General features: G+C 46.4%; 1 protein-coding gene across 5 annotated transcripts in view; it reads left to right on the top strand.

Annotated features, from left to right (window-relative positions):
• The window catches only part of CNNM2 (cyclin and CBS domain divalent metal cation transport mediator 2), a 172,514-nt gene extending 147,309 nt beyond the window's left edge, over nucleotides 1-25,205 (top strand). Inside the window, exons 5-10 of one of the 5 annotated variants that reach the window (XR_008652175.2) lie at nucleotides 8,090-8,263; nucleotides 10,799-10,892; nucleotides 14,004-14,069; nucleotides 17,897-18,081; nucleotides 18,782-23,443; nucleotides 25,179-25,205. Coding sequence is in view for 4 of the 5 variants with exons in the window: in XM_055250410.2 (XP_055106385.1) it covers nucleotides 8,090-8,263; nucleotides 10,799-10,892; nucleotides 14,004-14,069; nucleotides 17,897-18,081; nucleotides 18,782-18,991 (729 nt within the window). In the remaining variant the exon portion in view is untranslated. Of the gene's footprint in view, nucleotides 1-8,089; nucleotides 8,264-10,798; nucleotides 10,893-14,003; nucleotides 14,070-17,896; nucleotides 18,082-18,781 lie in introns of all 5 variants that reach the window. The other 4 variants (XM_055250410.2, XM_055250424.2, XM_055250434.2 and 1 more) reach the window with 4 other exon arrangements.
• Nucleotides 25,206-25,674: the final 469 nt, after the last annotated feature.

Here is a 25,674-nt window from a genome sequence, read left to right as displayed (position 1 = left end):
GTGGCACATACCTGTAATTCCTCTACTTTGAGAGGCCAAGGTGGGAGGATTGCTTGAGGCCAGAAGTTCAAGACCAGCCTGGGCAACATGGCGAGACCTCCATCTCTACAAAAAATTTAAAAATGAGCTGGATGTGGTGGCATGCACCTGTGGTCCCAGCTACTTGGGAGGCTAAGACGGGGCGGGGCAGGGATTGCTTGAGCCCAGGAGGTTGCCATGTTTGCACCACTGCGCTCCAGCCTGGATGACAGCAAAACCCTGTCTCAAAAAAAAAAAAAAAAAATTGGGGGGATGCACTTAGTGATTACTGAGTCAGAAGAAAATAGTGAATTCAATTGTTAGTATTTTTTGAAGAGTGTGGGAGAGTTTACCAGTACATGTCCGAATCTCAGGGGGTGTTTGAAATTTAAGTGTCATGGGTTATTGGTCCTTTTTCCATCCTTTTTTCCATTCTTCGTTAGGACTTAAGTTTATACAGCTTCTTAGAGATATCTTAGCATCTCTTCCATTAACACCATCAAAATAATCCATTTGTTGTTGTTTTTATTCCTGGTTACCAACCAAACTTTTATAGAGGAACTGATAGGATAATTACAGCCTCTTACAGCAGGGTAGCTAATTCCTTCTCACTGTAACATAATTCAGTAGATGAGGTGGGAAGGTCAATTCATTCTGAACTTCCTTTGAGTGGCTTTGGTGCTTGGGTTGACAGGAGGCCTTGTTTTATCACAGTTTCACTTAATAGAGCTCTATCCTTGGCATGGAGGCCAGGGTGGATATTAGTCGATAAAATGCTAATGTGATCAAATGTGTAAATTCAAGCTCGGGAAAGTGTTGTGTTCATGTGTGACCCCATGTTTGGGCAGCATTGTGGTGTTTGGAAGCAGGAGTGAGGAGTAGGAAAATGCTGAGGAGTAGGAAAAAACTGATTACATGTCACTTTCTTACAGTCCTTCTTAGAAACTTCTGTAGGCAAGTTTACTAATTTAGTACCCTGATTCATCTTCTAAATTTAGTTTTCCTCAATTGTTTTTTTTCCTCTTTGGAGAGAATATAAGCTTGAAACTCTGAGTGCACTGTTGGGAATTTAGTTTATTTACTGCAGTGAGGGAATAAAACATTCATGTTTCTCATAAGAGTGAGATGTGAATATTCCTTAAGCCTGGAGAAACTCTGGATACATCGAAGACTGTCACAGGAGGAATTGGAATATTGACATTGTGAATTTCAGTGTTAATATTAGAAACTGTGATTTTCAGTTGTCTACTTTTGTATAGTTAGTGTTTATGAAGTTGTGATTCAGTAATGCTTTATTGCTATATAAGAAAGCCATGGATCTAAAAATCTTATGGAAAAGGGACTTCATAATCTCTGTCCGTTTACAAGTAAATCTTTTAAGATATTTTTGATAAGACATTTATGTATATTTACCTGTATTTGTATACCAATTTGTGTTAAATACTTACATAAAAGTGACAAGTTTTTTGAACTGTTAGGCTGATGATGCCATGGGGGTTTTACAAGTAGTGTGTATGTTTGATGAACAGGACTTATGGAGATGTTTGGTGAAAAATCATGATCTTGCAGACAGCCAGTTACCTAAGGTACGAAGAGAAGAGCAAAATGAAACACCCTCACAGCCTCAGTCAATCTGGCATAGCTGCCATCATTACAAAGCATATTCTACCTAATATGTCACTAAGCCAGCGTTGGAAGTTCATGCCACTTTAGGGAGCATGTTCCACTGTGGAGTTTGTTTTTTTTGTTTTGTTTTTTGTTTGTTTGTTTTGAGAGGGAATCTCGCTCTGTCACCCAGGCTAGAGTGCAGTGGTGTGATCTGGGCTCACCGCAACCTCTGCTTCCCAAATTTAAGCAATTCTCCTGCCTCAGGCTCCCGAGTAGTTGGGACCACAGGTGTGCTCCACCACACCCGGCTAATTTTTGTATTCTTAGTCAAGATGGGGTTTCACCTTGTTGGCCAGGCTGGTCTCGAACTCCTGACCTCAAGTGATCCACCTGCCTTAGCCTCCCAAAGCACTGGGATTTCAAGCATTAGCCACTGCATCTGGCCTCCACTGCATTTCAAGAGCACTAAATAAGAAAGAAGCAATAATATCTGCCTTCCCTGCCTCGCCTCAGTGCCAGTGAGATGCTCTCCCTGCAGGAAAAAAACCCTTTAAGTAATTGATAGGAATATAATTGTAAATAGAAACACATCATTTTTTAGTTTAAGCCCTAGATAAGATAAATTCCAAATTATTCAAGGAAAATGACCTAAGTAAACAAGAGTATTTTGTAAGTTACCACGTACATACCTCCCACTACATATGCATAAAAAAGCCAAAACTTCAAGTTTTATCTGTAAAAGTAGATCTTTACACCAAAATGCATTTCAGAAGCAATAAAGACAGTTAAAAGCACAGTAAATCATGGAAAAAACTTTATTGGCTCTACATGCTTTAAGTAACAAAATACTTATGTAAGAAATAGGAACATGATTTTGGTGGAAGTGTTTTTCCACCATCATAGAAGATCAGGCATACTAAAAAAAAAGTCATAGTTCTAAACTGAATACCTTGTAAAATAGAATTAACAGATTTGAAGGAAATTAAACATAATCAAGAGAAATACACTTTCAAAAGCGCTTATGTGGGCTGGGTGTGGTAGCTCATGCCTGTAATCCCAGCACTTTGGGAGGTCAAGATAGGAGGATCGTTTGAGGCCAGAAGTTTATCAGCCTGGGCTGCAGAGCAAGATCCCCTTCTCTACAAAAAATTTTTTAAAAATTAGCCGGGCTTGGTGACCTGTGCCTACAGTCCCAGCTACTCAGGAGGCTGAGGCAGGACTGCTTAAGCCCAGGTGTTCAAGGCTGCAGTGAGCTGTGATGGTGCCACTGTACTCCAGCCTGGGCAACAGAGTGAGAATGTCTCAATAAAAAAGCTATGTGACTCATAAAAATTGATCATTCATCATGTTACAGTGTACATGCTAGTAAATACAAAAAGATAGAAATTTCGTAAAACTACCTGAATCGATCATAATGAAATAAAATTCAAAATAAAAAATACATAAAAGTGCTGGGCATGGTGGCTCACGCCTGTAATCCCAGAACTTTGGGAGGTTGAGGCGGGCAGATCACTTGAGTCCAGGAGTTCAAGACCAGCCTGGGCAACGTGGTGAAACCCTGTCTTTACAAAAAATACAAACATTAGCTAGGAGTGGTAGCAGCTGCTCCGGAGGCTGAGGTGGGAGAATCGCTTGAGCCTGGGAGGCAGAGATTGCAGTGAGCTGAGATCATGCCACTGCACTCCAGCCTGAGGGACAGGGTGAGACCCCCATCTCCAAACAAAATAAGATAAATTTAAAAAAAGAAAAGGCTATATATTAAAAAATACTAAGTCATGTTAAAATTGTGATAAATGCTCTTATGTAGGTTTATATTCAAGACACAGAACATAGTGTATAATGTACTCTCGTTTTTGTAAAAGAAACATGCAAATCTACATGAAATATCTTCAGAAGGTTACCCAAGAAACTGGTAACAGCGAGTCTCTCTAAGGAGGCAACTTGAAAGGCTGGAAACAGGGTGGAAAGAAGACTGACTTCTTCCTTGTGTAGTTTAAATTTCTCACCATGTGCATGTACTATTTAATTTAAAAATAGAGCTAATGGCAAAATAAAAGTCCTAAATAGCAATGAGTTAGAGAAAACATATAGAATGTAATAAAATGTATATAGTATTACCATAAAAGTCTATTATTAAATAATGTAAATACCATAGAGGTGGTCTGTCAGTTTTAAGAAATCTTATTTCTTACATACTTAAAAAGAAAATAGAGAACTATAATTATGTGGAAAAAGAGCAAAGCAGCAAACTAAAAAAGAACAAATTAATGAAGATTGTTGTATAAACTGGCCGGGCGTGGTGGCTTGCACCTGTAATCCCAGCACTTTGGGAGGCCGAGGTGGGGCAGATCACCTGAGGTCAGCCTGACCAACATGGTGAAACTCCGTCTCTACTAAAATTGCAAAATTAGCTGGACGTGTTGGCGTGCGCCTGTGGTCCCGGCTACTCAGGAAGCTGAGGCCTGAGAATCGCTTGAACCCAGAAGGCGGAGGTTGCGGTGAGCTGAGATTGCACCACTGTGCTCCAGCCTGGGCAACAGAGCGAGACTGTCTCAAAAAAATATATATAATAATAATTTAAAATTGAAAATGCCTTATAACTCACAAATACAATCAAGATTTGGCTCTTTGAAAATATGAACAAAGTCAGTGTTCTGTTGGCATAATTGATGTGATAAAAGGAAAAAAAAGTTCTCTCTTCCCCCATAAAAGCAGCTAGAATAAAAGGATTTGCTAGAAAAAAGTCAATCTTCAAAAAACTCACAATTTCTATATTATAGAACAAGAGATGGCATGATAGTCAATTGCATTCTTTAAGGCTAATATGGGCTTAATCCTAAAATCTGATAATATAGGCCAATCTCACTTGTCAACATTGATGTAGAATTTCTAAATAAAATGGTAGCAGATAGCAACACACACCCAGGGTTACTGACTTGTGGCTGTGACTGAACTGGGTTTATTTTAGGAATGCAGTTCTAGTTCAAGAACAACAAAACCAAAATATGTCACATTAATTGGGAAAGTAGTAAAAAAAAAAAAAGATATGTATGTCAGTATAAAATTGACTAGGTATGAGATCCCTTTGCTTAGAACTCTTATATATAACTATAAACTAAAACAAACTATCAAATAAATTCTCAATGTGTAGATGATATTTGGCTGACCCGGAAGGGCCCCCGTCCCAGGGCTGTGGAGGGCTGCTGCCGTGCGAGCTCCCTTGCATTCAGCACACCTGGGCCTTTGTGTGTCCAAGATGACTGCACCCTCCAGCCCTTTGCCAAATTTGAGCTACTTTGAATATTTCTACAGTGTGTCCTGCTATTATTTGGCCTCCACTGGGTGTGACTGAATTACTTCCCTGTTAAATCCCACTCTGTTCCCTACTCATTAGCTCAGTGCTTCTCACAATTTAATGTGCAGAGGATTCACCTGTGGGTCTTGTTGAATTGCAGATCCTTCAATATGAAATGAATGCTTCAGTAGGTCTGGGGTGGAGTCTGAGATGCTGCGTTACCAGCAAGCTCCCAGTTGACAGTAGCAAGGCTTAGCTGTGATGCTCCAAGTAATACCACGTGGCACCAGAGTGGCCAAGGCGGGTGCTGGCACTGACATCTGGTGGTAGCACTTGATTGGAAAATGGTCAGTCAGATGGTCCAAAATGTGTCTAAGTTAATTTTGACCATCAATATTTAGAAAAGTAAATTTAGCAAACTTGCTGAGTCTGGCCATTCCATCGCAGACTCTAGATTGAAAGCATTGCTAGAGAGTGTCGGGGCACCAGGTCTCCCCAGGCTTTGAGTGGGCCTCTTTGGGTGCTGCTACTCCTCTCTCGGTTAATACAACCCAGTCTTTGTGCCCCTGGCATCTCATCACCTCCTTTCAGGAGTCAGGCCCGCCTGAATACTTTGTGATGGCGATTTAAAAAACAAGATGGTGAGCGGGAGACCTGGTGGCTGCTCAGCATGTGGCACATGGGGAAGTCCCACCTGGGAGCCGCATGGACTGATCCCGGGTTGGCACTGTTTGCACCAGTGTGGTTGTGCCCACGCTGGCTAGGGAAGCTTAGGATTCCACTTTGAAGCCAGGCATGGCACGGGCTGTTGAGTAGGTTGTGGACACTTAGAAACTTTGAGAAGAGGTTATCTGATACCTTTGTCCAAAGAAGGGCAGGATGCTGTGAGAGATGCTTTATTCAGGAAGCCAACTTTGCTGGTCCAGTGAGGCCTTCTTCCAAGTTCGTCAGTTTATAAGCATGAAGCCCTACTTCCCTCTGGGAATTCTTGGAATTCGTCATGTCCTGTCCTGGTTTTTTTGGCGATATGCTCGACTAGAGTAAACTTACAGATGTTTCAAAAGTAAAATCAATATGTAGCTTCCTTATATGGAAAAAGTTGTTATCTGAAAAGACACCTAATTAATTTCAAGCCAGGTAAGCCATCTCCTCCTGGGCCCTAATTTGTATACTGGTATGTTATTTGAAAATGAATGTTTTTTGGAACTACTAACACGTAAATGAATAAGATATGTTTACTGGATGTTTTTAAAACTTGTCTGCCAGAAAAGCTTAAATCCTATAGAGAGGGATGTAGTGGGGTGGGCAGGTTTGAAAACTCTTGGAATTGTAGAGTCATAGAATGCTATTATAGAACTGAAAGAACTGCAGATACCCTTTAATCTATTGCAATTTTATATGAAGTAAAATTACTCTAATGTGATAACTCCTGCTAAGTGCTGAGATATTTTAACAAAGTTTTTGCCAGTTTGAGGCAGAATGAGAAAAATACAGTTTCGATGAGCTTTTCATAAAGCTATGTATATTCAGTTTGAAGACCTATTACTCTGAAATGATATATTTTCTAAATTTGAGGGGTTAAATGTCTGGTCTTTTATGAAATGATGGTTAACAGTAGACAGCTGGGTTTTTTTGTTTGTTTTGTTTTGTTTTGTTTTGTTTTTTGAGACAGTGCCTCACTATTTCGCCCAGGCTGGTCTTGAGCTCCTGACCTCAAGCAATCCTCCTGCCTCAGCCTCCCCAGTAACCGGGATTACAGGTGTGAGCCACTGTGCCTGGCAATAGTTGTGTTTTTTAAAATAAATACCTTTATTTTGCCCAGGCACGGTGGCTCATGCCTGTAATCCCAACACTTTGGGAGACTGAGGAGGGAGGATCAGCCAGGAGTTTAAGACCAGCCTGGGAAACATAGTGAGATCCCGTCTCTATGAAAAAATAGAAAAATTAGCAGGCATGGTGGTGCACGCCTGTAGTGCCAGCTGCTCTGGAGGCTGAGTTACAGGCGTTGCTTGAACTCGGGAGTTCAAGGCTGCAGGATTCTCACCGCAGGTGCGGTTAGCCATGATTGCACCACTGCACTCCAGCCTGGGTGACAGAGTTAAGACCTTGTCTGAAAAAAATAAATTTTAAAACCATCTTTATGAAAAAAAATTTGGCAACCCCATATCTTTCCCTGTATCTGTCTCTGTAGAGTTGCGTCTTACTGGCCATTAGGATGGAAATGTCTAGGAATCACTAAGCTAGCATATCCACCCCACAGCATTGGATCTCGACTAGATGGAGTCCAGAGGGAAGATGCCAGATCCTCCCCTGCTTGGGATCCTGTCTGGAAGGACAGAAGAAGCATCAGCTGGAATGGCAGTGGTCTGGAGTTTTGAGTCTTGCAACTGCCCTTGCTTAATCAGCTGACTCAGCTACACTGCCTTTGAGGGAGTCCCTTGAGAGGCCAGGGCACACAGTTTCCAGGGCTGGGGCCATTATTCACAGACAGAGCCTTAAAGGAATGATTCCCAAAGTTTGTGGCTTGCTAGAATCACCTGGAAAGCTTTTTAAATAAAATCCTGATACCCAGATTCACCTATATTGTTAAATGAGAACGGCTGAGGGCCGGAGCCAGAGTCGGTAATTTGGGAATTTCTGCTTTGAGTGTGCAAGGCAGAGCTTCATGCCTCAGAGTGGAACCACCACACACTTCCAAGAGACAGATGGTGTGAACCTATGGATTAAATAGAAAAAAAGACGCACGGTTTTCTGTTGTAGTCTTGTTTTGGTAGTGCCTGCCCTACTAGTCCTGACAAGTTTTATCTCCAAAGAATAGTGACCTGGCATCTCTCTGCAGGGACACAACACAAAAGGCCCTGTAACTTGTACAACAAACGCTCCAGATAACTGGAGACCCCCAGGAACGGAAGTCACCATGAGGCTCCACTGCATTTTGACCCTTCCTCCTGATTTCCTGCATGGAGGGTCAGGCTCAGAGCTGGTCACGCAGCCACTCTTGAGGTTACAAACGACAAAGCAGACATTTGCAGCCAGCACATAAGTGTCAGTTCAGGAAGAGATGGACACGGAATTGGGGAGACATGTACCGCAGCCACTCCTGTGTTTGTTGCTATCTCTGAACCTTGTTCCTATCTCTGAACCTTGTTCCTCCCCTCCTCTTTGAAGGGACCCTACTTCAGGGACTTCCCCAGCACCCAGAGTCCTGAATTTTCAACAGCCTTCCCGTGGCCCCACAGATGGGGACGTCCTGCTGCCTGTCCCTCTCCTGCCAGGGCCACCGTCCTCCCACTGATTCCTCTGTGGGGTAGGAAAGCCTCCTGCAGCCCCCAGCGGCCTGTGGTCAGTGATTGCTCCCGGCGGCCTTGAGCACCTTGAGGCCCTGACCGTCCTTGCCCCTGGAATGCTCCTGTCCCCTGCTCTTCTGCTGTGGTGCCGCTGTCTGGCCCTCCCTTGTCAGGTTCTGCCATGGTCCTGTTAGTTTCAGTTTTCCCTCCTGCTCTCAGTCACGGGCCGCGCTTCGGTCCTTTTCCTGTCTCACGTCCCTGTCTCCAGTCCTGACCTCTCTCCAGACCTTCTTTCTCCCACTCGTGGTGTCCCTGTTCCTCAGCCCCTCCCAATGGCCCTCTGGTTCCTATACTCCTGTCTCCCTGATGGCTGCTTCAAATCATGCTGGTCCCTTATCAATAGCTTCTCTACCGCACTCCCTCCCCAGGCGTGTGGCTGCCACCCTCGCGGAAGCAGACTCTGTTCCTCCACCCAGGACCCAACCCCGCCAGCCAATCGCCTGGGGATCTGCTCACCCAGCTGCCTTCCAGAACTGCCCTAACTCCTCCCTGCAAACCCAGAGCCTGGCCGGCCGCTGCTGCCACCCTGGGCCTCCCTCATGCTGTCCCCTTCTCTTGGTCATCCGCAGCTTTTCCTTCCTGTATGCGATTTGTCTTTATGTAAGAAGAAGTAAGATTTTTCTGGGAGTTTCTGTTCCCAATGTCGTTTTCCTCATGCTGAGCTCTTGTATGCCATGTGGACCATTGCTTCTCATGTGCTCGCCTGTCCCCGCTGCATGGTCAGCCCCATGGGGGATGACGGCTGTCGTCTCCGACTCCACAGTGTCATCTCTAGGGCCCTGCCTGTGTGGGGAGGGTTTGCAGCACCTGCCCATTTGCAGGTGGATTTTATATCATGGGTGGAGTTGTAAGTTTATATGGCAAGATAATTGGCTAGGGACTGGTGATCCGTCATTTCTGTTGAGCAGGAAAACCTGAGAGGCAGTAGTTCTGAAGAAATGGCCCAAGAAAGAGCTTTTGTAATTGGAAACTTAATATAAAATAATAGTTTGCATCAGGTGGCATAGCATCTTTTTTTTGTTTTTTCTTTGAGACAGGGTCTCATTCTGTGGCCCGGGCTGGAGTGCAGTGGCGCGACCACGGCTCACTGCCTCACAGGTTCAAGTAATTCTCCCAAGTAGCTGAGACTACAGGTGCACGCCACCATGCCTGGCTAATTTTTGTAGAGGTGGGGTCTTGCCGTGTTGCCCAGGCTGATCTTGAACTCCTGGGCTCAAGCAATTTGCCCGCCTCGGTCTCCCAAAGTGCTGAGGTTACAGGTATGAGCCACTGCCCCCAGCCTCCTAGCATCCTGATGAAGAGCTTGTTCTTTACTAAATCTTGCTGATCCCCTCCCCCCCGATTTGTAGGAGGGGAATGATTTGTCTGCTGCATCAAGTTGTGCACATTAAATGAATTCATAAAACACTGATATGTTAGCACAATTCCTTTTCAATACATGGCATCTTAATTTTCACCCATTGTAAAGGATGCCTCACACAGTTGTAGCAGTGGGAACAAGAGCATTTCTGACCCTTGGCCTGAGAATCTAGAAGTGAAACTGACTTAGAGCATTTCAGTAGCCCAGAAAACACAATGAGCACCTACCATGCAGGGATTATAGTGGACCCTAAGGTTCCAGGGATGAATAAGACACTCTGTCCCAAAAGAACTCATCAAGGTAAAGAAGAAGTTGTCGACAAGTTAGTGAAAGTGAAGAAAAGGGAAGATCTTAGGGGGAGGAGAGAAGAACTTTGTTTTAATGGAAGGAGACTTTCTTCAAAGTGCTTTTCCAAGACAGGAGAAAAATCCCATGGAACTTAAGTGCCTCCAGGAGTGTAGACAGCAAGTTACCAGCCTGCGAGGGGTCTGCTCAGTGGTCAGGACACCATGCTCGTGAGACAGAGTGGGTTCTACCCAGGTTATTCCTCTCTGCTCCATGGCCACAAACCATGTTGGCCCTTGACCCTGATTCAGCCCTGGCCCTGGCTCCTCGGACAGCCTAGTCAGCCATCGCCCAGCGTCATCTTGGTGCTGGTCCCACTGATGGAGCAAGAGCACCATTTTTCCATTGCTGGAGGCCTCCTGAAGAATCCAAGAACTACAGATATTGGGAAGATACTAAGTGGACTCACAGAAAGTAAACATCACAGGCCAGGCACAGTGGTTCACGCCTGTAATCCCTTTGGGAGCACTTTGGGAGGCCAAGACAGTGAGACAGGATTATTTGAGCTCAAGAGTTAAAAACCAGCCTAGGTAACGTAGCGAGATCTATCTCTACAAAGAAAATTGTATTTTAAGTTTTTAATATAAGAATTATTTTAAAAATAAACATCACATTTACACTGTCACCTCTGCATAATCAGCCAAATCCAGTTTTCATATTTAAAGCGAATGAGCCCCCTCCTCTCAGTGGGAAAGATGAGCTGAAGCTTTGCTCCCTCGATAGTGTTGGGAAAGGAAATTAGCTAAGGAAGGACCAAATATTGTACAGAGTGTGCCAGTAGGCTTTTGCAACTGGACTGAAAATATCTGCCTTTTCTCTCCACAGGGGAAAGTGGAAGTTGAAGCTGGGAAAGAAGGTATGAAGTTTGAAGCGAGTGCCTTCTCATACTATGGCGTGATGGCCCTGACAGCCTCTCCAGGTATGTTTGGTTCCCAGCCGCATAGGGCAGGACCACGTGTTAGGAAGTAAGGCCCCTCTCCTTTCATCCTTCCCTCTCTATCTGCCAGCTGACCCCATTCATTTCCTTTTTGAACTTTTTTTTGAAGTATATCATATATGCAGAAAATCTGCACAAATCCAAAGTATACACCTCCATGAATTCTCACAAACTGAACACGTGTAAAGCGGCACCGAGACCAAGAGACAGGGCGTTACCAGCCCTACAGAACTCCCATCACACTCCCTTTTAGTCACTGGTCCCCCAGAGTAACTGCTGTCTTGACTTCTCAGTTAGCCTAATTTTGCCTGCTTTTGAACTTGGCATAAATGGAGACACTGTGTGTGTTACACAGAGGCTAGCTCATTTCTCTGTGTCGTGCTTGTCACGTCACCTCTGTTGCTGTGTGTGATCACACACTATTTCCTCTTGCCATGTCTAGTACACCACTGTGTGAATACACAGCAGTGCACGTGTCCTTTCATTGCTGATAGACATTGGGGTAGTCCTGTCTGGGGCTACTGTGAATATGTGGCTTTGAACATTCTTATACATGTCTTTGGGCGAACGTGTGTGTCCATTTCTGCTGGCTGTGCACCTGGGACTGACACTGGGGGTCAGAGGGTGTGCCTCTGGATTCAGCTCTGATGTACCTGCTTACTCCCAACCTGTGCTGTGTGAATTCCGGTTGCTCTGCATCCAGCCCTTGGTATTGTTGAGTCTGTTAAATGTTAGCAGTTTGGGAGGTCTTAATTTGCATGTTCTGAGGACGAATGAGGTTGTTGCTGTATACTGACTGCCTGTGGCCGGCTCTTATCTGGAGAGCTGGCCAGGTGAGTCAGCCAGTTAAGGGTGGGTGGCCATGGGGGATTGACAGTTCTCTGAGCACAAGATTCCAAGATGCCAGCCAGCGGGATGTGCTCTCAGACATGAACACAGATAGATACCTGGTGGCTTGCTGGCCTCTGGGGATGGCGCTGCTTGGCAGAGCGCACACGCTTGCTATTCATACCTTAGGCAGCCCGAACAGGTCGGGCAGGTCGACAGAGGTGCTGGGGTGCCACCTTGTGGCAAAAACACCAAATGATGTGCGGTTTTAGGAAACTTTATTTACAAACCTCAAACCTAAAAATAACTCATTTTAAAAGAATTCCTGAAAGCCAGGCTTCAAAGGGGAGGAGATACCTCCAGACAAGACTGTTTCTGTGACATTGGTCTTCATCGACTGCTCCACCCAGTAGTCCGAGGAACCCAAAGATGTTTCAGTTAGAAAGTCACTGAGACTTCAAGAATTCTGTCGTATTTCTAAACTTCCTCTGTCCCAAATGCCCCTTCTCACTATCCTCGTGCAGGTGTTTGAGTCCTGGGGGCACGGTGTCCCCACTGTCAACTGCTGACCAACACCCATTGTGAACATGGGCCTGTCTGACCCTACTTAATGAGTAGGTTTCTGTTGTAAACTTGAAGGTGACCTTCGTTTTCACTGCTTAGTGAGAGAGACAGGGTAGCTCTTACCTAGGCTTGAGAAGACCTGGGTTATAGCTTCAGTTCCATCACAGGCAGGTCGTGTGGTGTTGAACGAGGCCCTGGGTCTCCTCCTTGTTAAGAGGATATAATGATACCAGCTCATGTGATTATTAGAAGACTAGGATGCAGTGATCCTCACACAAGTGCTTCGTCCCCTTGAAAGCATGAGGGGAAATGTGGGTATAGTAGAAAGGTGCCTGACTGAGTTTCGGCAGCTGACCTCAGATTAGCCCCAAGTGAGCAGAACCAGATTTTTTTTTTTTTTTTTTTTTTTTTTTTGGAGACGGAGTCTTTCTGTGTCCCCCAGGCTGGCCTCCCGGCAGAACCAGATTTATAAGATGGCTTTGAAAAGAAACTAGGAGTGGGTTGTACATTTCTACCAATTACTGGTTCCTGAAACATAAATACCAGCCCAGTTCCTATTGAACTGTAATGGAAGGACAAGTCTCATTCAGAAGAGGATGTGGTGAGCAGTCCTCTGAGTCTGGAACTGCTAACAAGGAAGGGGAAATCACTTGAGGTCAGGAGTTCAAGACCAGCCTGGCCAACATGGTGAAACCCCGTCTCTACTAAAAATACAAAAATTAGGCAGGCATGGTGGCCACATGCCTGTAGTCCTAGCTACTTGGGAGGCTGAGGCAGGAGAATCGCTTGAACCCAGGAGGAGGAGGTTGCGGTGAGCTCAGAGCACGCCACTATACTCCAGCCCAGGTGACAGAGTGAGAATCCATCTCAAAAAAGTGGGGAGAATTTCATTAATGGCATCTTATCTATTCCAAAGCCTAGTATTTTACTTAACTTTACAACTAAGATTTGGGATTTTGTATATTCATTGAGAGGCACAGTACAGATATCGTAAGGTAAAGTTTCTGTTTATTGATGTTCACTGTCTGGGGAAAACCGACAATAATCAGTTCTTAAGACCTACCTGCCCCAGAGGTGTGATTCCTGCTCAACATTTCATGTTCTGAGACTTTTCAATCTGATGGGGCAGTGAGTAAGCGGTGATGAGGATGACTCTGGTCTGCATTCCCAGGAAATCTGTGTATGCGTTCTTTACTTACTTTCCTCTATGTTGAGATTTGAAGGCATTCCTAACAATTCAAAGCTTCAGGTCAAAATTAAAATAAGCTAAAGTTGCACAGATGGGGAGCTGTAGGCTGTGCAGTGAGTGAGTATTGGGGTGCAGGCACCAGCGGTTTGGGTCAGGCTCTTAGGGCAGTTGACTAATTGAGCTCCCCTTTTGCGCAGCTACTTGTGATTTAAGCCCTTAAGAGTTGCACGTTTCGAGCTATCAACCCCAATTGGTTATTAGTGGCTTAAGAGATTTCTTGGTTAGTAACAAACTCGTGGGTAGGATTTCTCCTGATCTTGGCCTCCCTGTATTCCTCTTCCTGGAAAGCAGTGTGTGTTGTTTTGTTTCTATAATACCATACCGACTTGCATTTCTGCAACTGAATGCTCATACTGTATTGGTAGAAAAGTATCCCCTCCTGTCCCCTGATTACAGAGATCTCTTTTCTTGCCTTTTGATGTGATCTCACCCTGTTTTTCTCCATTTTTCAGTTCCTTTGTCCCTGTCTCGTACCTTTGTTGTCAGCAGAACAGAGTTGTTAGCCGCAGGTTCTCCAGGTAATTCTGCATGCTTCCTTTCCGTAATTCTCCCGATTGCCTTCCTTGTCCCCCATCATGCCTGGCTGGCTGGGTCTGCTCCCTTTACCTGGACAGGCTATTTTCAGTGTTCCTTGGAGCGCTAAAGCTCTAAGGTTCCATAACTTTATAGCGAGCTCTCCAGGAAAGCATAAGCCACAGCAGGTGGAGAGTCCGGAACACCACAAAGTCACCATGCACAGGAGTAGCCATGAAGCGTGGAAAGGGAGGGCGGCTCTGGTGTGGATTGTTAGCGCTCCCTGCCCGCGCGGCTGACCTTGAATTTTCAGGTCAGCAGTAGGGGAGTGTTCTTGGTTCTTATTCTGACCTCAGCAAGTTATGGGTGTGGAGTTTGCAGAGGCCCTGAGGGCCTCAAACCCTGAGGCCGCTTTTATAGAGCACATTTGCCAAAGACCTGAGAGCTGTGAACTCTTCTTGGTAAGCAAGAAAAATACCCCGTCCACACAGGCGCACGACATTCCTGTATCCTGGGTTCTTCCCATATCCGTGTGAGTGGAGCACGAGCACCTGTGCTGTCTGCCAGGCAGGTGGCCCTACTTCTCCCACCACCAGGCAGGCGGCCCCGCTTCTCCCCACCACCTGACTTTGTTTTGGAGTGAACACCCAGCACATTCCTATCCCGCTGCTGCCGACTGCCCTGCAGGAGAGGGTGGCCAGTCCTAACTAATACGTCCAGCCATTAAAAAGGGAAAAGGCTTAATCTGTCTTTAATTAAAATTGCTGGGATTTCCTAGTTGGTAACACAATTTTCCTATATTTATCTTCGGAGTTTTTTCCATAATTACTATCATAAAACTTTGGAACATAAATTTGGCCACAAAACCTGCCCTGAACTGGGGGTCAGCCACTACGGTTTTCGCTCTACTTAATGTGAATCCTCGTCCGTCTCACCAAAAGTTAATGTGTTTGCAGACTAGGGCCGCCCCAGAATTGCTGGTGGTATATGTAACGGGTGTACGGACTGTATCACCTTCCAGAATTCAAACATCTCTCTGGCCCCCAAGGGCTTCATGTGAAGAATGTAGACCTTTATTATTATTAATATTTTAAGTAAGATGGCATTTGAGGCTCTGAGCAGTGGGCTGAAGCTCAGGGTTGCAGCGCCCCTGCTGGCGCTGGCACCTGTCGAGCTGTTGAAAGGGACATGGAAGGCAGGGCCTGCTCCTCCAGAGGGTGGCCATGGGGCCAGGCATCAGGCTCTTGGCAGAGGAGAGGGTCCACTCACACAAACAGAGGGCAGTGGGGCGAGAGGAAGCAGACTGAGTCTAGATGCTTTGGAAGATCAGAGAAATCGCCCTAAAATCCTCCTCAGGAGAAAACAGGAGACTCAGAATTAATGCAGGAGGCCTCAGACCAGCAAAGTACCTTGAAATGTTTTGTTTTTATAGCCTTCAAATGTTAACACACAAACACTGTTTCAAAGGTATCTGTAGAAATGGTGATGAGATTGGTGGCCAAAGCGCAGGGATACAGCAGGATCTCGTTTCAAAAATGGACTAATCTGGCACCCTGGGTGAAGTCACTGCATGTGCAAAACCTTGGTCATGGGGTGGGCGCATGGTGGCAAGATCTGGGAGGAAGCTGACAAGAAAGAATAGAAAATGCCAACTGGGCTCACTTATGGGGTACCTACTGTTGTCAGATAAGCACTTTGTACATGATCTTATTTTTAATCCTTGTCAGACCTTATAAGATGGGTACCAGGGCTGGGTGCAGCACTCACGCCTGTAATCCCAGCACTTTGGGAGGCCGAGGCGGGTGGATCACCTGAGGTCACGAGTTCAAGACCAGCTTGGTCAACACAGTAAAACCCCGTCTCTACTAAAAATACAAAAATTAGCTGGGCTTGGTGGTGCATGCCTGTAATCCCAGCTACTCAGGAGGCTGAGGCAAGAGAATTGCTTGAACCTGGGAGGCAGAGGTTGCAGTGAGCCAAGATCGCAGCACTGCACTCCAGCCTGGGTGACGAGAGGGAGACTGTCTCAAAACAAAACAAAAGGGGGTACCAGGTACCATCATCCACGTTTTACAGATAAAGAATCTGAAACTTAGCAAAATTGGGTCACCTATTCAAAGATCCATTCTGCTAAATATAAAAGTCTGATAAATTGTTAATTTGCCTTGTTCTCATAGAAGTGGAAACAAGGGGAACTGCCACTCTGAATTTAATTTGTCTAACAATGGAAAATTAGTTCATGACTTGACAATTGGAGGGAGAGTTAAGATACAAAAATTTTAGGAGAAAGTGGCCGGGCGCGGTGGCTCACGCCTGTAATCCCAGCACTTTGGGAGGCTGAGGCGACCAGATCACTTGAGCTCAGGAGTTCAAGACCAGGCTGGGGAACATGGCAAAACCCCATCTGTACCAAAAATACAAAAATTAGCCGGGCATGGTGGCACACGCCTATAGTCCCAGCTACTTAGGAGGCTGAGGTAGGAGGATCCCCTGAGCCCAGGAGGTTGAGGCTACAATGAGCCAAGATCACACTGCTGCATTCCAGCCTGGGTGACAAAGCAAGACCCTGTCTCAAAAAGAAAAAAATATTAGGAGAAAGTGAACTCATCACTGGAGATTCTTGGAGTACTTATGTTTTGTTCTGGGTGTCCTGTTTTAAGACAGTGATGGGGTGAGATGAACAGCTGCAGGATTTATCCTAGAGAAGAGACTTGAGACCATCGCTGTCTTCACCTATCTAAGGGCTATTTTGAATAGCAGAGGAAGAAAAGGTACTAAAGCTCCACAGAGAGGAAGTGAGGCCTGTCATCTGAAGTTAGGGAGGCACATTTTGATGGGCGTGATGACAAACTTTCCCGATAGCTGAAGGGCAGGTGCAGCCAAGGGCCAGCTCCTCTGAGGGCAGCTGTCAGGGACAACATTGCAAAGAGGAGCCAAGTGTCAGATGGGAGAATTTGTCCCCTCCAATCCTGTGATACGATGCAATTCAAGACCTGGCCAGGGTGGGCACACAGTTCCTATCTGCAGTAGTTGGTTAGAAAAGCAAAAAGTGAAAGAAGCCTTGGTGAGGGGGCATTTTTTTAATGACGTTTCCATTAGAAGCCACAGTGAACTTCCCTTTAAGAGCAACACGACCCACACTGGCGCTCCTTCCACTTTGTTTTAAGGGAAGGATGCTACAAAACCTCACTGAAGACTCTCTAGCACCCAAGATAACTTACTCAAGCTCGTTAGGGGTTTGGTGTCTTCTAGCGTTCTTGAATTCCGGAGACATCCTCGGGCTACCTGATGGGGGATTTTACTGGGGTCAAAGACGAAGATAATAGGTTCAGCTAGAGGGTATGGTATGAGCAGATGAGTATTTTGATCCCTTTATAATACATACTGATTTATTAATATTCTCAAGAGTCCCTTGTTTTTACTTCCGGCAAAATAATGAAGTGCTGTCCTCTTCGTAGCCTACATTTGATATCAAGCAGCTTCTGCATGTTGGGCCTTGGCCCAACCTCACCTGAGCATCTCACAGCACACCGGGAATGTTCCTCACGAAGGCACACAGTGCAGGGTTTTTGCTGTTAGAGACTTGGGAGGATTGTGTCTGTCACATACACAGGGCCAAGCAGCTGAGATGGACATATCCTGCCGGTACAGGGAAGCCCGCGAGTCCGCCATATGTAGGAGACTCTCTGGCGTACTGTGCGGCCGAGACATCTGGAAGCAATTGGCTGGGCTTGTGTGGCATTTAGTATTTTTTATTTTGGAAAATAAAGAGCTGGTTTTATTGGCTGTATCTACTTCACTTAAACGGTTGGATTTTTCCCTCCTTTTCCAGGTGAAAATAAGTCCCCTCCTCGCCCATGTGGCTTGAATCACTCAGACTCTCTCAGTCGGAGTGACCGGATTGACGCCGTCACACCAACACTGGGGAGCAGCAATAACCAGCTCAATTCTTCACTCCTCCAAGTCTACATCCCCGATTACTCGGTGCGAGCCCTTTCGGATCTGCAGTTTGTTAAGGTGAGAGACGTGAGTGCAGCGTGGCTGGACCTGGCAGTTAGGTGTCAACTTCCCTGGCAAATTGTCTGTTTTGCTCCTTGCCCTCCGCGGAGCTTTCTCTTTGTCACTTTGTGGGTGCCCTGCCTTCCATTCTCAACTACACACCCTGTCTTTGTCTGTTGTGCCCAAGCCTCAGGTTGAGAAAAACATTGATCTTCTTGGTTCTATCCAGTGAGCTGCCAAATCAAATGTGGCTCTTTCAGGGAATGGGAGCCAGAGATCCTGGAAAAAAGAGTAGCCCCTTTTCAGAGAGCTCCTGGGTACGTGGCTCCCTGCCTGGCCCTGGGAAGGCTGAGGTCAGGAGACTTGGAGGGTTGCGGGGAAGGCTCCACCTCTATCTTCTGCCGGGCAGTCAGAGTACTCATCTTGGTCTGAAATAAAGATGACTTTTGGAGAACAAGCCAGCTTTAGCTGAGGGAAACCAGTCTCTATTTTCTAGTCCCTAAAATTTTGAGACAATATTTGGAAGTGGGTTACGTCAGTAAGAACTGACTTGTTCACCAAAGTCAACTTGAACTTTACAAAGTGGCTCACTGCGCTCAAGTGTGATTTTCTCCTAGAGAGGCTGCTGTGGGCCTCTCGGGATTGAACGTGTGGAGATAAGAGAACCTAAAAATAAGCATTATCTTGGTTTGTTTTCTGTGCCATCTTCTGGCCCCAGATCTCAAGACAGCAATACCAAAATGCCTTGATGGCATCCCGGATGGACAAAACCCCCCAGTCATCAGACAGTGAAAACACTAAAATCGAATTGACTCTTACGGAGCTGCATGACGGGTTGCCAGACGAGACAGCCAACCTGCTCAACGAACAGAACTGTGTGACGCACAGTAAGGCCAACCACAGCCTGCACAACGAAGGCGCCATCTAGGCCGCACTGGCTGCACCCGCCCAGGCCCGCACCCGCCCAGTCCCGAGGGCCCAGCCCTGTCTGCCCATGACTTCACTGGTGTGAGCTTGTCTGCCATGCTGCACCCTGCAACATCCTGAGACCAAAGACCTTGTGCCCTTCCCAGCAGCCGCGGAGGAGGACGGTGAGGGGAGGAATGGAAACGAGAGACGTGAAGTTGGCAGCTGGGGCATGGCGTTCAAGATTGTGGAGATGAATGGATTCCGCCCAAATAGAATCATGTTTATTTTTTCAGCTCTCCCTTTTATCATTATTCACGCTCCTCTGCCCTCGATTTGCATGAAGTTGAAAATTGTTGCGATTTATTTTTTCAAGAGATCATGTTTTTAAAGTGTCTTCTGCAGAGTTTTAAGTTGTTCTATCTGAACTCTGCTGCAATCCCATGATGTGACCCTAATAGGCTGGACTTGCCCCTCCAGTAGCCTTCCTTGGCCCTCCCAGGGAGGGGCACCCTTCCTCTGCACCCCAGTGGGCATCACCGTCGAACTCACTGGCTGAATGAAGAAGACCGTGTTACTGCAGAACCTGCCAAGTCTGTCATCACTGTGGGGTGTAGCCTGCCTCAGAGGGACCTGCAATCACCTCTCTGAGCTCAGTGGTATTTTGAGAATTTAATGTTTAACTGTACCCCTTTCCCTCAGGAAGATTTAACATTTGCTTGGGAATGTGATTTTGCTCCCACCCTAAGGAATTTTTATCACCAAAATGAATGTTAATGAATTTAAAACCCATGGTTTATCATTGGCAAGAGGCAAGTTGACTTCATCCTGTCATTCCAGCCTGGGGTCTCCCAGCCAGCCCTCCTCCCCGACCCAGCACCCAAGCTCACAGAGTGTCGTCGCCCACCTCCCTGGGTCCTTGCTTGTTAACCCAAGATGCTGCTACACAGATGCCAAATGGAAATCTTCCACAGGGCTTTTTCAGTAAACATGTAATGTGGAGTGCAAGCTCCTCCCCTTCCCACTAGAACATACGTTAACAGAAAAGGAGTCGGACCTTCTAGCTGCACTCTGTACTGTGTGCCGAGAAGGCATTTCTAGACCCATGTTTTTAAAGGAGGGAACTTTGGGGATTGCCAGCCCCTGCTCCTCCTCCCAGGGAGCCAACTGTCCCTCCTCCCCTGTCCCTGGGCCCATGGGGCCCGGCAGTGGCTGTGTCCCCTGCCTGAGGGCCTCTGTGCCTCCTGCCTCAGATGCGGCCCATGCCAGAGAGGCTGCCTGTACAGCCAGGGTCAGTTTGGCCCCAAACAGGGATTCAGAAACCAAATGTGTGTTGTGGCCATTTTATGTGTGTCTCCGTCTTATTTTAATACCAAATTCATCATGTAGTGAAATTATGTCAGGAGGTATTTGAGTGACTGAATTCTTAACTATAGCTTATCTGTGTTTTGTTAGCCCGAGGGATATGTGCAGGTTGTTGGCACTATTCATACACTGAAATGAAATCATACTGACCAGTGTACACATGAGATTATCAGTGCCCGCCGCATCCATCACTAGGAAAAGGAGAGAGCGATTTCTGTTTAGGCTCACTGCGCAAAGGGAGGCCTTGGCTAAGCGGCAGTTTTCTTCTCCCTACTCCAGGTAGGAAGTCTGTTCAGCCATGGCCGGGCTGTGTGTGGGGCAGGGAGCGTGGCTGAGGAGCAGACAGCAGCGGGCTGGGCTGGCTGCCTGGTGGGCAGTTTGGTGCTTCGGGTGTTGTGCGTGCCCGGCTCAGTATTTCCTCTGGGATGCCAGTCCTGGAGTGTCTTCCTCAGAAGGTACCATGTCCCTTAGCGGGGGGAAGTACTGATCTCACTTGGTGTAGAGGGTCATGGGGACCCCCCGAGGGTGCTGAGTGGCCTGCTACTGGCACGCAACCTGCCCCCGTGGGATGAAGCCCCACCGTGTAGCTTGACCTTAGAGGGGACTCCACTCTAAGCATCCTTTGTTTTTAAACAGAGCCATCTAGATATAAAAGTCAGTTTCTTAAGATGCCTCTCACTGAGCACAACACCAGTGTGATGAGTGTATAAAGATGAGGGGTCCCTGCAACAAAGCAAAGCGTAGCCTATGCTGGGGGAGGGCATCTATCCCCCTCTTCGGGTCTGCGCAGTGCTGGCCTTCCCTGAGCTGTGGGGAGCCAGGCCTGCCTAGCCCAGCTTCTCTGGCCTCAGGAGCTCTGCCCTGTCAGCCTATCCGGGCTCACGTCTGCTTCTCCACACACAGTCTCTCAGGGATGCCTTGCTACCGGGAGAGCCTCTGGAATCAGAGCTAGTGTGTTGGTACCCTTTTCAGAGCTCTGCTGTTGCTTTATAAATCCTAAAGAACTGAGTCTGGGGAGAGGAGAGGGGATGCCAGCTGCCGCCTCTGACTTCAGGGAGAAGCAGACTTCTTAATACTGTCTTACCTGCTCGGTGTGATGGCTTCTTCCAAATTATTCTCTTATAAAAGAGCTCGGCAGGAGTGGCATCAGTGGGGCTCCCAAAGGATGAAATGTTAGCCGCCAAGTTCGTATTCATTTTCTGTTATTCTTTACCTTCTATTAGTCACACTATTTTATAACATTAAGGAATCTAAAATAATTCCTGTCAGGTCCCTGAAGGAATGAAGGCTAACATCTCCTTTGGGTAGAGCTTAGGACCCTTCAAACAACACTCATGTCTGAGCGACCAGATTCCTTTTCCAGGCCCCATTTTCCCTTGAGAAACCAACCTCTCAGATGGAGGAGAAACACTGCACTGTTGCTTCTTTGGGGCAGCAGGAGAATGACTTTGGCTTGGAAGGCCTCTGCCATTCATCTCTACAAAGCCAGTGGGGTCCGGCAGAGAAAGACTGTGGAATAGCTGCAGTCTTGATGTGGCTGCTCTTTGGCACCTCCGCTGGACTGTCCTCCCATGGCTGTGACCTTTTCAAGTGTGGAAGGGAGTTGGTCGAGTGGACCAGATGCAGACCCCTGAGGTCTGGATACTGATGGTAGGCCTCACCCTCCTTTACGGGGCCTCTCTGGGTGGGACAGAGCCTCACCTGCTCCTGAGCAGCCACTGGTGCCCCACGGTTCCTCTGAAACTAAATCCCTAGCATCCAGATAGTCCTGGGACACTCTGCCTTCTCTGTAAATGAGGAGGGCTTTTCTCCTGCTGTTTTGGAGGTTCCTTCCCTTCACTGCTTGTCCCATATGCATCAGGCAAATTCAAAATCATACATTTAAACTCTTAGGAAAACAAAATCTAAGACTTACACAGATATCAGGGTGCTAATCAACTAACTGAAATCTTGATTCTTACATAATTTGAACTTGAAAGGGTACATTGAACTCTGTTCTTTCCTCCCTCCTCATCTCACTCCCTGCAGGGAGTTCAATGCCATGTTGAAGCGGTTGGCATCCCCAAGTGGGAGGGAGTGGGGCATCTTACTATCTTCTAATGTGACTTCAAGGAACAGTGCAAATGTTGAATGCAGAGCTTCACACTAATATGGAACAGTAACTGTGAGTATATTTACTTGTGCTGTCGTCAGCACTGTACGCTAAAGGACCAGCTTTTCCAAGCCTAGGAAAATAATGGTAGATACAAATAGAAATACATTTTCCCTAGGAAATGGAGCAATAGGAATTTGAGCTAAGCAGATACCATGAACTTCTGCCCTCAAATTCTCTTTCAGTTGAGGAGCAGACCTGTATAGGCCCTGGCTGATCAAGTCTGTGTCCTGCCTAGTAAAAACACACAACCACCTCTGTCATCTGAAGGCCAGCCGGGGATCTGTAGCCATCCCTGCCTTGCCTAGGCCCAGGAAGGTGAGGTCTCCTGGGCAACCAGAGTTGCCCCTGTTGTTCCCCAGGGGTGATCCTAGGCAGATGACTCACCTGGGCTGGCACAGGAAGGTGTTCACCTTGTTTTCTGGGGCTCCAAGCAAGAGCAGGCCAGGGAGGGCTGGCTTTGCACACTACGTAGCATGACCCAAGCTCCCTAGTAGCATGGGAAAAACTCCCCTCTGCTTTTGAGCCCAGATACGGGCTTTTCTTTGCAAAGGGTTGAGGAGAAATACAAGACTGAGCTGGCAGGTTAGGGTCCAGAAGGCCTCTGAGGTGCCATTGCTTACTTCCTTACTGAGGAAACTGGCTCTTGTCCTGGGCCATGTAGTTCCATTCTGGGCTCTAGGCTAGTGGTGCTTCTGTCCATCAAGAGTATCTGGGTGAGTTGTAGGTTAACCCAGAATTTAGTAGGGATATAGGGGTTTGAATAGGAAAGTGATCTGGGGATTCAGAAATTTTTCTGATGTAATTTATCAATGAGCAACTTCTCAGTGGATTTTTATACCTCAGGGTCATTTGCAAATCTTTCTCTTTTCCTATTTCTTAGGTGTTCAAGTTGGTTAATAGGAGAGAGACGTTCAGAGACTTCTAAGTTGAGGTTCATTTGCCTCCGTTTGAGGGGTGAGTGGTGCACCAATAGCTTGCTGCTGTTACTCAGCAAGGCTGTGAGACAAGCAGGCCTTCCTCCTCTAGCACTTGCAAGCTTTCTGTCTGCAATCACGGTTTACTTGCCCGTTTCCCCTTTGCTACCTTCTTTCCTATCTGGAGATTCACATTCTAGAGTCCCTGGTCAACCCTATGGATGCGAAGAAGAGATGGCAGTTCACAGCAACTGCATAGAGTAGGGAGCAGCTTTCCTCCCACCATCCTAGGCTGGGGACCTTCTTTGCTTCTCAGACCACTGTGGTTGGCTCAGCTCAAGTAAGCGTGTTCTCTCTGTATGCTAGAGCTACTGACATCATCTCTACTAGAATTGTTTTAAATATCTTTTGATGGGAAATACCAGGTTGAACTTCAAGCAGCATGGAAAAAAAGGTTCTAGCTGCAAGAGAGTAAAGTTCTAGGTGTTTGTAAGCCAAGGTTTATATGTACACAGATCCAACACATACTGTAAGAAAGACTTCAGTACACAAGGTTTTCAGGTTTTAATGCCCATTGGGACCGTGAACAAATGAGAAGAATGGAAGCATTGTCTTGCCTCGCTTGGAAGGATGCCTTCTGGCATCTGATCCACATGGATTCACTTTTAGGATGCAGTTCTTTGGGGGCCAGATTCTGCTGCAGATTCACCCTGAAGAGAACTATCCAATGGGCCTGGTGGGGCTTGGGTGCCTGCCCTTTTTGTTGGAGGCTCAGACTTCTAGAGCAGAGCAAAGTTAGGAAGAATGAGGTCTTAGGATTCTCATTCCCCAGAGAGCCCCAGCCTCGCTTCTGATCATTACTCCCCAAGTCTGAAGTCTACTGTGAAGGTGAAGTTATCAATTTTTTCTTGAGTCCTTTAAACCCACAAATGTATATGCTTTATTTTATATTATTTATTATGTACATATGCCTGTTAGTACTTCATCTATGACTAGGACAAGATCTGTCTTGAAGCTTCCTTATCCATGGATCCTAGGGTTCTGCTGTCCTTTAAGGTGGGTGAGAGGGTAGTGTTGTTTTTTATAAACAGGTTGCTGCTTTTATGTTGGCCCTAGCATCCTCAGCCCCTTTAGTTGGGCCCACCTGTATTCCTTATGACCAGTGTTTTGGGTGAGGATGGAAGCAGGTCTCCTACCTTGTGGGCAGGGCCTCTCAAGTACCTCCATGAAGTATTTCCGAGGTAGTTTCTTGGTGACAGGCTCTCTTCCCCTATGTAGGGTACAGTACAACTCTGAGTCCACGGCCTCCTTCCTCCCAAGGCAGGTCACTTGCCTGGCCCCACAATGATAATGGTTTCTTCTACTTACCTTAGATTGCATAATCCATCTTTCTGGATAATGGAAGCTGCCTGCCCATCTGGGCTCTTAATAGGCCTTTTCTTGGTTTTGAGGCCCAGTGCCAACATTGCCTTGGCCCTCAAATAAGACCCTGCTTTGTGTCTGATGTTCATCCTCCTCGGCCTTGATTCACTGTATCATAGTGTACAGGTCATGCATTTGAGCAGTGAAGTTTTCTGAACACAGTATTCAGAGCTGTGTACATAAACCTAAATAAGCACAAATGACATGTATAGGATTAATGAGCTGATTGTCATAATGAATGCGTTTTATAATTCAAATGATGTTGTAGATGTACAGTCTCGTATTTATTTTGTACCAATTTATTTGTAAATTTTGTGATTGTTTTACAAGGTGTTTATTTCTATTCTATTTAGATAAATGATGTTCTGTTGACCCTGCTAGCAGATGTGTGTTCCCTCTTCCCTTTCATCTATGCAACACCAACCATGCCATTGTATTCAGCTTGGCTGAACCAACTGCCCTGCCCACTTGCCTGGCTTTGCTGGTGGGAAACCTGGGACTGGATCTCAGCATGACAACATAGAAGAGCATCTTCTTTGGACAGTGTAAAGTCTTAAGAGAAGTGGGTACTAGTTCTGTGCCTCCAAGTCACAGCCTGGTACAGCCAATCCTAGGGGGAAGGTGTCCTCCTTTGCAAGGATTATAATCTGTCCTCCATCAGTTACTCTCTACATAAGAACATTCGGAGTATCCAGTCAAATTGCCCCAGACATTGGCTGCTCAGTCACTAATAACACACAGTGCAGCTGGGCCAAGCCGACATTTCCTAGGTAAGACCAAAGGCCTCATTCAGGCCTCTCAATTGGCTCTTGAAGACAAGGATGGCTTTATAGGTCCTCCTCTGCTATG

Source organism: Symphalangus syndactylus, chromosome 2 (assembly GCF_028878055.3).
Source record: "Symphalangus syndactylus isolate Jambi chromosome 2, NHGRI_mSymSyn1-v2.1_pri, whole genome shotgun sequence".
Classification (NCBI taxonomy): domain Eukaryota; kingdom Metazoa; phylum Chordata; class Mammalia; order Primates; family Hylobatidae; genus Symphalangus; species Symphalangus syndactylus.
The sequence above is the reverse complement of the archived record's forward strand: the minus strand, read 5'-3'. Positions and strand labels throughout refer to the sequence as shown.